This window comes from Microchirus variegatus, assembly GCF_963457635.1.
Source record: "Microchirus variegatus genome assembly, chromosome: 5".
Lineage (NCBI taxonomy): Eukaryota > Metazoa > Chordata > Actinopteri > Pleuronectiformes > Soleidae > Microchirus > Microchirus variegatus.
In genome coordinates, this window is record NC_139806.1 from 20,209,355 (window position 1) to 20,223,022 (window position 13,668).

General features: G+C 38.5%; 1 protein-coding gene across 1 annotated transcript in view; it reads right to left on the reverse strand.

Moving 5' to 3' along the window:
- The window catches only part of LOC310927718 (corticotropin-releasing factor receptor 2), a gene marked incomplete at both ends in the record, with an annotated part of 40,571 nt that overhangs the window by 1,966 nt on the left and 24,937 nt on the right, over positions 1 to 13,668 (reverse strand). Inside the window, 7 exons of the mRNA XM_083890094.1 lie at positions 2,261 to 2,346; positions 2,800 to 2,872; positions 2,959 to 3,019; positions 5,753 to 5,906; positions 6,041 to 6,158; positions 8,647 to 8,753; positions 9,267 to 9,352. Of these exons, the coding sequence (XP_083746220.1) occupies positions 2,261 to 2,346; positions 2,800 to 2,872; positions 2,959 to 3,019; positions 5,753 to 5,906; positions 6,041 to 6,158; positions 8,647 to 8,753; positions 9,267 to 9,352 (685 nt within the window). The remainder of the gene's footprint in view (positions 1 to 2,260; positions 2,347 to 2,799; positions 2,873 to 2,958; positions 3,020 to 5,752; positions 5,907 to 6,040; positions 6,159 to 8,646; positions 8,754 to 9,266; positions 9,353 to 13,668) is intronic.

The following is a 13,668-nucleotide window of genomic DNA, read 5'->3' on the forward strand; positions in this document are numbered from 1 at the left end:
TTGAGGAGCTGGAGTCAGTCCTAGCCAGAGGTGGAAAAAGTACCGACATATTCTATTGCAAGTGAAAGTTAAAATACTGGTCTAGAATTGTACTGAAGTTAAAGTAAAAAAGAAGCTTGCGTCAAATGTTCTTGGAGTAAAAGTTACTTCATTACTTTTTAACAAGGTTGTTTTTTCTTGTGTCGTGCAAAAAGGACAAGAGGACACAAATCTCACCTTGTTTTTAACTAAAGGCAAACCTTTACAAATTAAAGTGCTGACAAAATAAAATTATGTAAACACATACATGTATCAGTTAAAATGGGTCAAAGGTCACTCAGGGACCTTAATTGGTGTCAATTCACCAATGTAGCCAAGAACAGTACTTCTAAAAAAAACACTTGAAGGTCTTATACCCTATTTCTCCAAGTGAACCTAGTTCCCTGGTGTCCTAATGAACATGTCTGTGACATGCTTTGGTCAAAATACCATAAGGATGAAGCACCACAGCAGTTCAATCACCACACCTGCCAAAACAGCCCTGTTCAGAACGCTCTGTTTAGTAGTATCTCTTAAAAAAAAAAAAAAAAAAAATTAAAAAAAAAATTGATTTTGCATAATATGGGACCTTTAAGTAAAAGCAACTTTACAAATGATCTGATCCCAGCTGACAAAACATGAGACAACACACACACACATTGCCACCAGGTTACACAAAATATACATTAGAATAATACACATTATATTTGACATCATCTCTCAAACTAATTCTGCAATTGTTAAAGGTGAAGTGCATCATTTCAAAATAATGTTTTTTTTGTGTTTTTTTTTCAAGAACAGTGGTGTTTTGAATCTCGTGTTGCTTCGTGACATTCCCACACTGCACACAGGAACTGACTTCTTTGACATCCAGACTGATGGGAGGCAACAGTGACAGTGTACATGTAAGGCATAGGTACGACTGAAAATGTGGTCATGAAAGGTTTCAGAAGCTGCATTTCAAATTCCCCAGGGGGGACAGAAGCTGCACACTGTGCAGTTTTAATCATGTTTATGTTAGTACCCCATTTCTCTTTGTCAAATCCACTTCCTTGCTTTGCTTTCATTCATACAATTGTGCTAAAAAACAGCAGCTATTGTTCCTTCCAGTTTGAGACAACAATTTCCAATGTTCCTATTCTTGACTCGCCTAATTAAATCTGTGTCACTCTCAGCATATCTGCCATCCAGCGACCATTCATCTTTTTTTTCTAACCTGCTTTATCCAGCATTTGCATGCAGTTTGATTGAGAGGATGCTGCATGGAATCAGGCAGATTTTTCTCTGCTGTCCCCCCCCAACAACCATACCATACAACATCTACCCAAAAAACCCAAATTGCAAAAGCTGTAAACACCACATAATCCCAAAATAATCCCTTCAGGAGCAAAACACGCTTGACACACCTTTTAAAAAGGCGAGAAATCAAATTCACAGTTTTTGCGGTCAGATGCACAGCGTGACAACATAAAGTAGAGCGGCGCACAGCTCACCTCTCACAAGCACACAGCAAATGTCTGCCATTACTCAGTCCTGTCAGACACATGAGAGCTTTTCCACCTCTAAAGATCACTGATGGCACTAAATGAAATGGCCTCTTGCATGCAAGCACTGTTACTATACCTTGTGCTCACTCAGACCAATTTGTTTGTCTAGACTTTGAGAAATTGTAGCACAGTAGCATTTCTTTTGTTTGTCCAAAGTCCTTAAGTGTCTGCTTTGATGGACGCTGAAACACAATCAATTCAATGTTTACCTTTGATTTTGAAATGCAACTTTAATTTGTCCATCTTTGCATTGAGTTTGTTGGAAACTGATATTACAAGTGAAGAATAAGTGGAAAAGACAAGAAAGAATTTGTACATTATTTGCAATAAAGAAATTGGTGTTTTTTCACACACAAGCAATAACTGCAAATTGTTACTTTTCGTATTACACTGCACACCAGTGATTTGATTATTATTGGATTATTTCATCCCCAAAATACCCTCCTCGCATAAAAATATTTAAGGATTAAGATCATTGATTTGTGTGTAATTAAGTCAACATTTTCACTGTGACACCAATTATGAAGTATTGGATTAGTCTGATTTGGAAATGGTTTACTTTGATGCTAAAAATGCATTTTGTAAATCGCTGCATGTCGTTCTTTGAAGGAGCAGACAGACAGACGGATGGAAGGGAGGGAGGGAGGGAGGGAGGGAGGGAGGAGTGTCACATGAACATGTATGATTCTACTCACCTGTACTGTATCGTTTCAGAAGTAGTCGACGCTCTGAGTTTTGTCATAAGAATTCTTACTATGTTGAAGAGGAAAACAAAGTTTATCTGAAAAAAACAAAACAATAATTAATTATCAACCCTGGTTCAGTCATTTTTTCAGTGGAATACAAATTCCCCCTGAGAACAGTTGGCTGATAAAATGCTGAGAGAGAGACATCACAAGTCAGAGCCGCTCACGGTATGACTACATGATAGTGTTCACATGACCCCCACTAGATACATTTGATTGGATATAGATTTTTATATTCAGGATGTACACGTGTAAAAAGCCTGACCCCATCTGAAAGATTTATTCCATCTCTCAACCTGGTTGTAGGATGGAAATGGGTTTCATTATAAAACCATTTTCATTTCAGGGCACAGGTTTTGTTTTCTCCATCAGTTCACACACATAAGCGGAGACATTTGTGATTAATCTGATGGTAGTAGCAACAAAAGGTTCTGTTAGATAATGTGAAAATAATGAGCGGGGGTAAATGCACAGTGTGTTGCGCTTACCAGGAGCACAAGAATAACTGGTCCTTGATAAATGTAATCCATATATTTTCCAGGTTCTTTGCCAAACCAGCATCTGTTGACAGAAGATAATAAAGACTCATTCGCCTCTAATCACGTCGTACAGTTTAGGAAAACTTGACCGTAGATTTGAATACATACTGTTCATTTTCATAATACAGCTTTCCAATGGCCCAGGCTACTATGATAGGGAATGGGATACCTGTGAAGGGGAAAAAAAGCCAATACATACAACACAATTCAGAGAAAAAATGTAAAGTACCTAGAACAACCTTAAGCTAGGTCAATTTATAGTGTGCTCAGAACAAATGCAAAGTACATTTTTGCACATGGTTAATTAGAAAGTGTCAAATGGTTGAAAAGACATGCGGAATTTGCATAATTGACTACATCCACTTTAGTTAAATGGTTTAATCTACAGCGTGTAACGTGATCATGAAAGCACATCGACACTCAACGAGATTCAATAACGTCTGGCATCTTGATGTCGAGGCAGAAATGGAGGATACATGAGCGTTTCTATACAATTTGCTATTCATAGCATGACTGGGTGACGGAAAGGGCTTCAGCCAAGGTTGACAACGGGCACAAATTGTAAGGGAAAACACAACTGATCCTGTACCCCCTTATTTGGAAGAGAATGGCAGGTTGTCGTTTTTTGCGGAGGAGTATTGTGACAAGAAAATTTGCTTTGTGTTTGGTCTGAACGCACCTTTAAATTGGGCCGTTCCCTCTGATTCCCTGACAGATTTTCCATTATTCTTTTCACGTCCGTGCTCTCTGCCGATTTTAGGAATGTGTCCTTTGTCTGCTCCTCATAATCTGCCTGCCTGCAAGGGACCACTATTCTCTTACTTTGCCTACTCTACTCTACCCTTGAACCTTGAATGCTTCATAATGTCATAATGAGCTTTAGGTCATTAGGTCATGGGTCTCGCTTTAGAGAGAAAGGCGGCCACTCACTTGATTGTGGAGAGTTCATTTAATCAAGTCTGACTTGAAGATCAATTGTGGTTTAGAGAAAAAAAAAAACATTGTGTCTATTGCATGAATATACAATGGATTGTTTTCACATGTGTGTGGTCTGCATTTCTGCAGTGTTTAGAAGCTGTGCTGTGTCAGAACCTTTCTGCTGCACGTCCAGACTGACAGAAGTTAAAAGGGTGATGTGCTTTCGTAATGCAGTAGCCGAGAGCACTGCAGGTCAAAGAACACCTTTAAAACGAAGTAGCTGTGCCTAGACTCTCCGTCTTACCGACCGCTAAATGACTTGTGACTAAAGTACACACATAAGGTGACAGATATGGTCAGCTTTCAGACAATTAACCCAATGTAACAATTCCCACAGTTGACATTAAGAACACAGGTCTAAACATGTTTTGATTCCAGCCATCACTTCTCTCAATCTGTAATCCTGTCATTATGAGTGAAGTCCAATTAAATTGCTTCTCAGTCCGAATACAGCATCCGTTTCCTGAATGCAGCAGTCATATAAAAACAAACCAAATAAATTCACTAATTAAATGACTCATTATCTTTCATTTACATGAATACAATTCATATTCTTAATGTTTGAGCTAGTGCATTTGACATAATCATATTGTATTTCCTGTTTCTTTAGCTGTAGGGATATATAAATTATAGATTACAGATGGCAGTGTCTCATCTACCTGTAACAAAGGATAACAGCTAGATGAGGATATGATGCAGGGGTATAATATCTATGCCCTGGTATCTATAAATATATATAATTCATAATTTATCAAAGAAATTATACCCCTGCATCACATCTTATCATTTGTTAGGTAGGTAGATCATTTCGTCTTATTTTTTGAGCGAATACAGCCGATAGCGCTGTATCATATCAACTCTTATTTCATTCTTGTGTCCTTGAAGGTCATTTGTCATTTTGGTAAAGTATCTATTTTTGATGGCAATCTTTGCTGCCTGGACATAGAATATCTGTCGCTCAAGCTTCCTTTTTTCTGATGGAGTTAGGAAGGGATTTTGATGTAGCGGGGTTTAGAAATGGTCAAAGCTTTTTTTTTTTTCCTATCACTGCAAATTCAAGCACAAAAGTGATATTTTTCACACTTTATTGCTGCTCTGTTCAGCAGTAAAGTTATTGCTGAACAGCAATAAAGTTATTGCTGAGCAGCCTTCACTTGTATGCTGACATTTGAGCACATGGAGGTAACCGGTGTAATTTGAGAGAAATGTCAGAGAAAAATACTGTTTCACAGACTAGTTTTAATATAAAAGAGTCTTGCCAAGTCCAAGCTTTGTAAGTGTATTCATTCAGTGTTCACACTGTAATCCCAAACACGTTTTTAGAAACTCAAATTATTTTGAACCAGAGATTTGAGTTAGTGTTACATGTATGACTGTATAACACTTCAATTAAAATGACTGATAAAGTCAACTGTGTGTCAAAGTGTTTAAGCTCTGGTAACAAAGACATCCAAGTTGACTCAATCAGTCATTCTGGTTAAATTGTAATTTAAAAAAAAACAAAAAAAAAACACATGTCAAACTAATTTAAGGTGTTTCAGCTCTGATACATTTTATGCAGTCAAAAATATTTTGTTTAGAAACTCAAAAAAAGAGTTTAACTTGCTCTGCTTTACAGTGAACAGTATATTGCTGTTTTTCATGAATTTAATGTAAACTGAAGAATCAATTTTAACAGGAAACATCTGATTTAAAGTTTGGAGCCATTTCCTAGTATGGAAGTATACATCTATATCATTCTTCTTATTACACAGACAAATAGAGATTAGATGATGATAAATAGATGAGAGTATCAAATGAAATGTCAAACTATTACTGACATAAGTCTTTTAACAAGCACTTTAATAACAGACATAGGATGAAAACATCATAGCATTAGCTTTTAACATTAATTTGAACATAACATTGGCAAGAACATACTCACACCACCCGATGAAAAGGAAGACCCACTTTCTGAGCTTATCGGTTGAATACGTCATTACAATGGCCGTGTGAAGGTAACATCCTTCGACAAACATCCAAAAAAAGTTTGTCACCACAAAGTAGTTATATATTGTGGTAATTAATCGACACCAAGGCTGAAAAGAGCAAGACAGGGACAAGAAGCAGAAGTCATTAAACAGAAACACATCTATCCATCATCTTTCTATATTCTCACTTTTACTAATGCCACATTTCAACAGTCCATAGCACAGTCCATGTGTGCCGCTACCTCGTTGCTCTCGTGAATGTTGTGATCAATCAGCTGAAGCAAAAACCACATGACGTTCCTCAGTATGAAGGTGGTGATCAAATTCCAGTGGATGATGTTTCGAAGACACCGTATGCTCCTAAACAACAAAGTGAAGAGACATTTCACCATCACTCTCATCAACAGTGATCACAGTAACCTGAGATTTTAGATGACTGATGCAAGCCCTGTGTTGTGCATAACAGAGTTAGATTTGGTCAAATTCACTAGACAAGGGTTTCTCCATCGTGGTCCTGGAGACTCACTGCTCTGCATGTTTTAGATACACCCAATTCAAATAAACAGTTGTTATCAGGCTTCTGCGGTGCTTGCTGACGAAGGGAAACATCTAAAACATGCAGGGCAGTGGGTCCCCAGGATCAGGATTGAGAAACCCTGCACTAAACCATTCCATCCCATTGAATAACAAGCAGACATAGTCTGTATAATATTCACAAGGCTTGTTAGGGACGACATGTGACAATAACATGTGTTGCTGTCTTTGTCTGACAATGAGCTGACATTATTATGTTCATGATTAGGTGCTTGACTGTCTTTTTCTAACAGGAGACAAATGTAAAAGAGACAACGACAGAAAACTGCAAATCCAAGGAGCGCAGTAGACCAAGGGCTATTGTTTATAGGGTTTGATTACTGCCTGCACTGGATATGCAGACGGTACGCGCTCATGCACACTGGAGTGACAAGAGAGGGCAGATGTTATGCTGAGGTCTCCTGTCTGCCGGTAAAACCTTCTGTATGTTTTGATGCCCACTGAGGCAGTGACGCCGAGTGAATCCTCCCAGTGTTGCCGATGGCCGGCTTGACTGACAACTGGGTCAAAGTGTTGTGTGTGAGAAGAAGAGGAAGAGAGAAGAAAGAGAGAGACACATCGGGCATGTTCTACTTTGTTCACATCAGTGCCTGTCATGTGAGTCATCATGTTATTTACATAGGTAAACATTTAGTCAGTTATTATTAAAGCTCCCATAGAGTGGTCCTATCGCACATATGTGTGAGTTATGGAGGTCTACTTACATACATTAACTTGTTTTTATGGTCAAAAACCTCCTAGTTGCTGTAAATTAGCCGAAATTAGGAGAAATCTCTCCTCACTGAAGCTCTCGTCAGCAGCGCTGTTTTGGACTGAAATCTCACACCCAGAAGACAGACTGTCGCTCGTGAAACACCTCCACAACGGACGTTATTGTTCTTCTGCGGTTCAATGTACGCAACTGGATGTGCCCGGACTAGTGCCCGGAGCAGGACGATCTGCTGTTGAGTAGAACCGTTGTTTACGTAACCGGACCGGGTTTTTTCAGAGATCTCGGTGAGCCCGAGATTCCAATACAACACAGCGTTCTCAGCAATGGCTGAACTGTTTGTTTTGAAACTTCAGGGCTTCTTAAACAAGGTAATGACGCAGATACACACTAAAAAAACAGCGTTAATTTGAACTTCCGTCTAGGTCCGCTTTAACACCAAAACCTCAAAATGTCCAGACTATTTTTGGCCAATTTTTCCAGAATCATTTTCAGTATCAGTTAATTACAATTTACTGCATGTTAAAATACTGTTTTAACAAGATTTATTTAGAAAAAACACTGCCATTGTACCTGAACAACAGATTGTGTGTGTTTAATTTGAACAGTACAAAGCATATTTACAAGAACAATGTTTCGAGTCTCTCAATGTTTCTTTGTCTCAATGTGTAAAAACAGTCCAGAACATGGAAACTATGTAGAGGTGTTCTTCCCATCCTCTCCTCTCTAGCGACAGAGATGCTGACTCTAGTGAAATTACAGTAATAACGACATGCTTTGACGCGCAACTTGCAAAAACTGTTTGGAATATTTTCCGATAGCACAAAACATTGCATAACTACAGTAATGCATAGTGCACTTGTGATGCGTTGTCAGAGATGAATGAAAATCCTGACCTGACATGTATACAGAATGTGTGACATGTCGTTCAACTAAACAATGTTGTTTTCTTTTGTCACAGCACATATTAATTTATGTGATTTGTTTTTTTACATTTACACATTTTCTTACAAACTGGATTAAGTGGCCTCATGACTCATGGGCATACTTAATATACTCTTCTTTGAAGAGCTACTACAAGTTATATAATTCAATTTGTCACTGTTTCAATGGATTTAGGTTAGACTGACGATCAGTCATTTTCCCATGCTGAAGTAAATAAACTAGCATGGGGTAAACTTGAGATAGATGTTGCACCATAAAATCTAATGAAAAGTAATTACTAAGAAAAAAAATCAATGTTTGCTGTCAGAAGGCGTATAGCAAGGAAACCTTATTATACAGCACAGCTGAGGGTGGTCCTTCTGCCCTGGTATAGTGTATGACCGTGTGCATGCGTGCGTATGTGTAATGTTAAAGCAGAACATTAAATTAGATATGAAGTGTTGTGAAATACACATTATGCCCATCTTAGCCTGAGTACCCAATCTAATTATTTGATCTATGTGAGTTAATGATAAACAATCCAAAATTGTTAAATAGATTTCCATGATTTTCTTCAATGACTACTGAACACATTTAGAGTGGTACTATTTCTGTACTTGCCTTAAGCACAGGAAGAGAATGAAGGCCACGACCAGAGCTCCAACAGAGATACAGTGGCCTAGGTAGTTGATGATCAGTGCTATTTTATAATGCACTGGATATTTTCTCTGGAAAGACAACATTTGAGTCATTTTGTGTACAGATGGAAAAGAGAACAGAGGAAATAGGCAAGGACTGCACAAATCTACATGAAGACAAAAACCATCTCCTCTATCAAGGATGCACTGTGTCGAGAGAGAACACTATTGTCTTTGACACACTTCAGATGTGGCTTAAAATGATCTGAGAATATAGAGCGAGACCCAGAAATACACGCGATCAGGAGACATGATATGAGCTAATCAGGCTAAAACTCATTTCACAATGCATCACTTTTCTACTCTGTGCCCTCAGGCTTTGCTAACAGGGGCACAAGCAAGACTGTACTCGTGTGTATGTTAATTCATCTGGAAACAAACATTTACAGTGTTTAAAAAATGCATTGTGCAGTGATTGGCTTTCCCTGTGTGCCATTATAGCGCAAGGATGTGAGAATATGATGAGCCTTTATGTAGGATGATTGGCGGATTGTGCAGAGAATAAAAAACATGGCAAGAGCGCTCCTGCGTCGTCACACTAACCTTCTCCTCCAAAATAGGTTCACAATTGGAGTAATTGCTCTTCAACGCCCACATCCCATTTTCCAAGCATTCCCTATAAGCACTCCCTGTAAGACAAGAGATAGGAACAAGGCTGAAAAAAAGTGTAATGTACCATTGTTTAAAGCTTAAAAATACTTAGCATACGGGTTTAGGCAGTTTTGCCATGTAGGTGCTGAGCTAAAACATCCATGAAATTTCTCCAGAGCTTAGTTCAAAGCTAAGCACTATTTCTGCATGAGTCACACACTGAATAACAATTTAGCAACAGCAATATTTTATTTGGTGGGGAAATGCAAATCCTCCTACTCTGTCAGTTTACATTCGATTTCCATAATCAACTTTGAACCAAACTTTTTCATTTTGCAGGTCCCGACAGTGCTTGAATGGCTCTTTAACACCGAAAAACAAGTTGACAACAATATGTCAGTGTTTTTTCCATCTCTTCTCATGGTCACTCTGCTGTTAAGATATCATGTGTTTGGATTTTAGAAAACTAAGAAAAATAATTCATTATGTTGCTGTCAGATGTCTTCACTGTTAGATATAGTTTTCAAATCAATATGAATATTTGAAGATTTAGTAAATATTGCTATATTGTTATTTTAATAAACACTATTACCAGAGGTCAAGGCTTGTGATGTGTACTAATGTATGTCACATTAACCCCAACTTCAATTGTTACCCGACAAACATAATATACACCTAAAATACATAAAACATAAAGCATTACACACAAACATAGAATATGCAGTAAGTAGAATTATCACCCAGCAGTTGCTTTTGCCTTTCACTGACCAAGCAGTTTCAGTTTAACATACATAAGTTGTTCCTGAGATGTCACAGTCAAACATGCAAAAAAGTGTTTCACTTTACAGCAAACTTGACCTTTGACCATCAAAGTAATCAGCTCTTTCTGGAATCCAACTGAGTGTTTGTAGTATAGTCATCTGTGGGACTATATTCTTAATCCTGCTGTTGCCTGCGCCCGTTAACATTTCTCACAAACAACTGCCTGCTCCCACTTGTGTCTGACAGTCCGACAGCTGTCCAAAGGAATCCTTGCTAAATGTGTTCATGGAAGATACCAAGTCTGCGGGAGTCTGAGTCTGGTGCATTCTGTGACTTTCTTTCTCCTTGCATTGCTGTGCACAATCAGAATAGCTGTTTGAGCAGAATTTGTTTTGAGACTACTGACACATTACCTGGTATTAACCAATATACTCTACAAAATAAAAAAAAGCCAGCTATAAATAAAAAAGCATCTTTAAATGAAACAGCATATCAGAGGAACTCAGCACAGCTCATATTAGCTGAATTAAATGTGTGCTATATGATCCAAAGCATATCAAAATATATCAAAAAAATCACGTTTTTGCGTCAAGTCAGTTCATATTTCAAAAAGTCGAGCTGATATTTTGCTGTGTGTTTGGAGCTCGATGCTCTGCTGGTACTGATGCAGTTTGTTTCCCAGCTGACTGTGCTGCTGTTGGATTGACAGGAGGAGCTACACCATGAGACTTGTTGTTGAAATCATCTCTGTTTCTTACCACAGCAAACTCACTCGCTGCTCATATCTCAGTGGCGTGGCTGAAGTTTTGCGCATGAAGCCGATTTCACATTATACAATTATTTTGTTGTTTTGTTTGTCTGAGCACAGATGGATAGTTCTGACTTTGACTGTGGGGTCACAACACCAACGTTGAGAATCAAGGTCTCTCCATATGTCAGACTTGCATATTTTCCTGCTTGAACTTTATTTTCAACATCACACTTGCACTCCATTCTTCCTCAATAGGATTCACTGAAATTATTATTATTATTTCAATTTTTTGCAGCAGTTAGCTGTTATGACCCAAGTGTTGTATTGGATTCTGTGGGATCTCATGGGACCAAATGCAGTCCTCCAGTTTGTACCAAAGAAATTCCCTCAAGTCCATTTTGAGATATCATTTTCACAAGAGTGAGATAGATGAACTTACCAAAAATGTTATTCCTTCGCCCACAAGACTATGAACATAATACCAATGATTTCCCATCTATGTGTAAGATTTGCATGCAAGAGCATCCATCCACAACATAAACTCCAGTGGTTTGCAGAGAAAGGTCCTCTGCATTTAAATCAATATTATGGCAACACGATTGAACTATGCATTTTATTTAACGTACAGCAATAAGTAGCCCATTATATTATGGCTAGAGTTGCTGAAGAGGGAAAAGCCTAGTTCTCAGGCATTTGAGTCAGAACAGTTTAGTTTAGAGCAGAGTGGTGTACTCACTAGAGCATAAGAATGAGTGCCAAGTATATCCCTTGAGAAGCAGTAAAACAGTAAATTGCAATTTACTCTAAAACAGTTTTCATCCATTCGTTATCTACCACTTTATCTTTATCTCACATGAGGGTCCTGAGCCAATCCCAGCTGACACAGGGCAAAAGGCAGGGTACACACTATAAAACACATTCATTCTCACACTCACAGTCACTTTAGAGTGTGCAATCAATCTCTGCATGTTTCTGGACAGCGGGAGGGAAACTGGAGGAAACTGTTTGAGGGTTTTCCAGAGAAAACCCACACACACACACAAAGTCCAAACAGAAAGGCCCAAACAGGGATGCAAACCAGCAATCTTCTTGCTGTGAGGCAACAGTGCTAGTCATGTGCACCATTGTGTGGCCTGAAACGCACAGTTTGTCTTGTATTAATACAAATATCTTTGTGTTGTGTAGTCTAGGCTCCCATGTGAAGACAGCTCATCGTGGTATGAACATTAACACCGAGAGTCACTGCACTCCAAAGATTGTGCTGACAAGAAGTAATGGATTTTCAAAGCTGTGCTCCTCACACAATATTTGATATAACTTTGATAAGGTGGTCGAATACAAGAACAGAACAAACAACTCTTGATTCAAGCCGTCTTTGACACAATGATGGGTTTGATTAAAGGGATTCAGGATACATATAAGAGCTAAATCACTTACAAAACACTGATATTAACAACTTCTTGAATTGCCATGTCCGTGACAAAAATCAGTATATCACTTATTTTCTCTGCTCTTTGATACAATCCTGACATTTCATCAGTTATTTTATAGTAACTTTTGCCAGTTTTGTTAAAGGTGAAGTAAGTAGTTTAAAGTGACATCTAGAGGAGAGGCTGACATTTACAACAAAGCACTGCTGCTCTGCTCACCCCCTCCCTTCCCTGAGCGCTACGGTATCCGCAGCCGGTCAAATGTCGTCCTCGTTGTCTTTCTCCGTGTCAGCAGATGAGGTTCGTGAGATCGAAGCGGAGAGAGTGGAGGCGGGACTTCCGCTACAAGTAAAGCGACGCTTGTTTTGTTCTCTCGCGTTTGTCCTTACAGGCTCCGGTAGAAACATGGTGTCTCGCTGCTAACAGTGGCTATGCAACCGCGGTCCGCGGTCATGTTATTTTACATGACTTTTTGAAACACTACGAAAATGAAACAAAAAATATTATATAGCGACTAGACAATGCAGGAGCACATTATATTGTCAAAACTAACGCGTTAACGCAGGATGATTAATTTGTGGAATTAACGCGTTAATTTTTTTAACGCATTAACGCACTTTCTCACTTTCATCGCGCTACGGGTAGACGTGCAGTTTATGAACAGGCAAGGCGGCGGGCAACTGCTTGGGGCCCTGAGCCGATAGGGGGGCTCCCGACACTCGGAGCCTAAATGCACCAGTGACCAGCCACATCCCCGTCTCCCTTAAACAACAATGGTTGATTTGCAATGACATCTCAGTAGGAAACCTCCCTAAACCACCCCACGTCTCCTCACGTTAACCTGTGTGAAGCTGAAGGAAAATGAAGAGGAGTTATCATTCAGGAAGTTAGAAGAGGAAGAAAAAAGAGAGGATGAAGAAAAAAGAAAGAAAGACACAGTTGTAAGTAACGCTGCTGGCGCAGATAATGATATAATCATAACATTAACAGTCACTGTCTAACTAACGGGGACACAGACAGCAGCTAACATTAGCGTCAGAATGCTAGCTGATGCTAACGCTAACTAGTAGAAGCAGTGCTTCAAAGTGCTGATGAGGAATTTCCTGCTGTGGGTTTAGTACCACAAGAAAACTATTTAACTTCTATACTTTATATTTTGTTTATAATGTGAGTTATTTACAGTGCAATGTATAGTTTTTTAAAAGTTATTTGCAGCATTTTATTTTTTCTATTTATTTATATTGTCTTTTTTTTTTACAATGTAATGTTTATTTTTTACTAAGTTTGTATAGGTTTTTACAAGTTATTTACAGTATTTTATTGTTCTTTACATTTATATTTTCACATACTTTATTAATCTCTCCGTTCCTACAACAATATAAAGAGAAAATTAGAATTTTGTTGGCATATT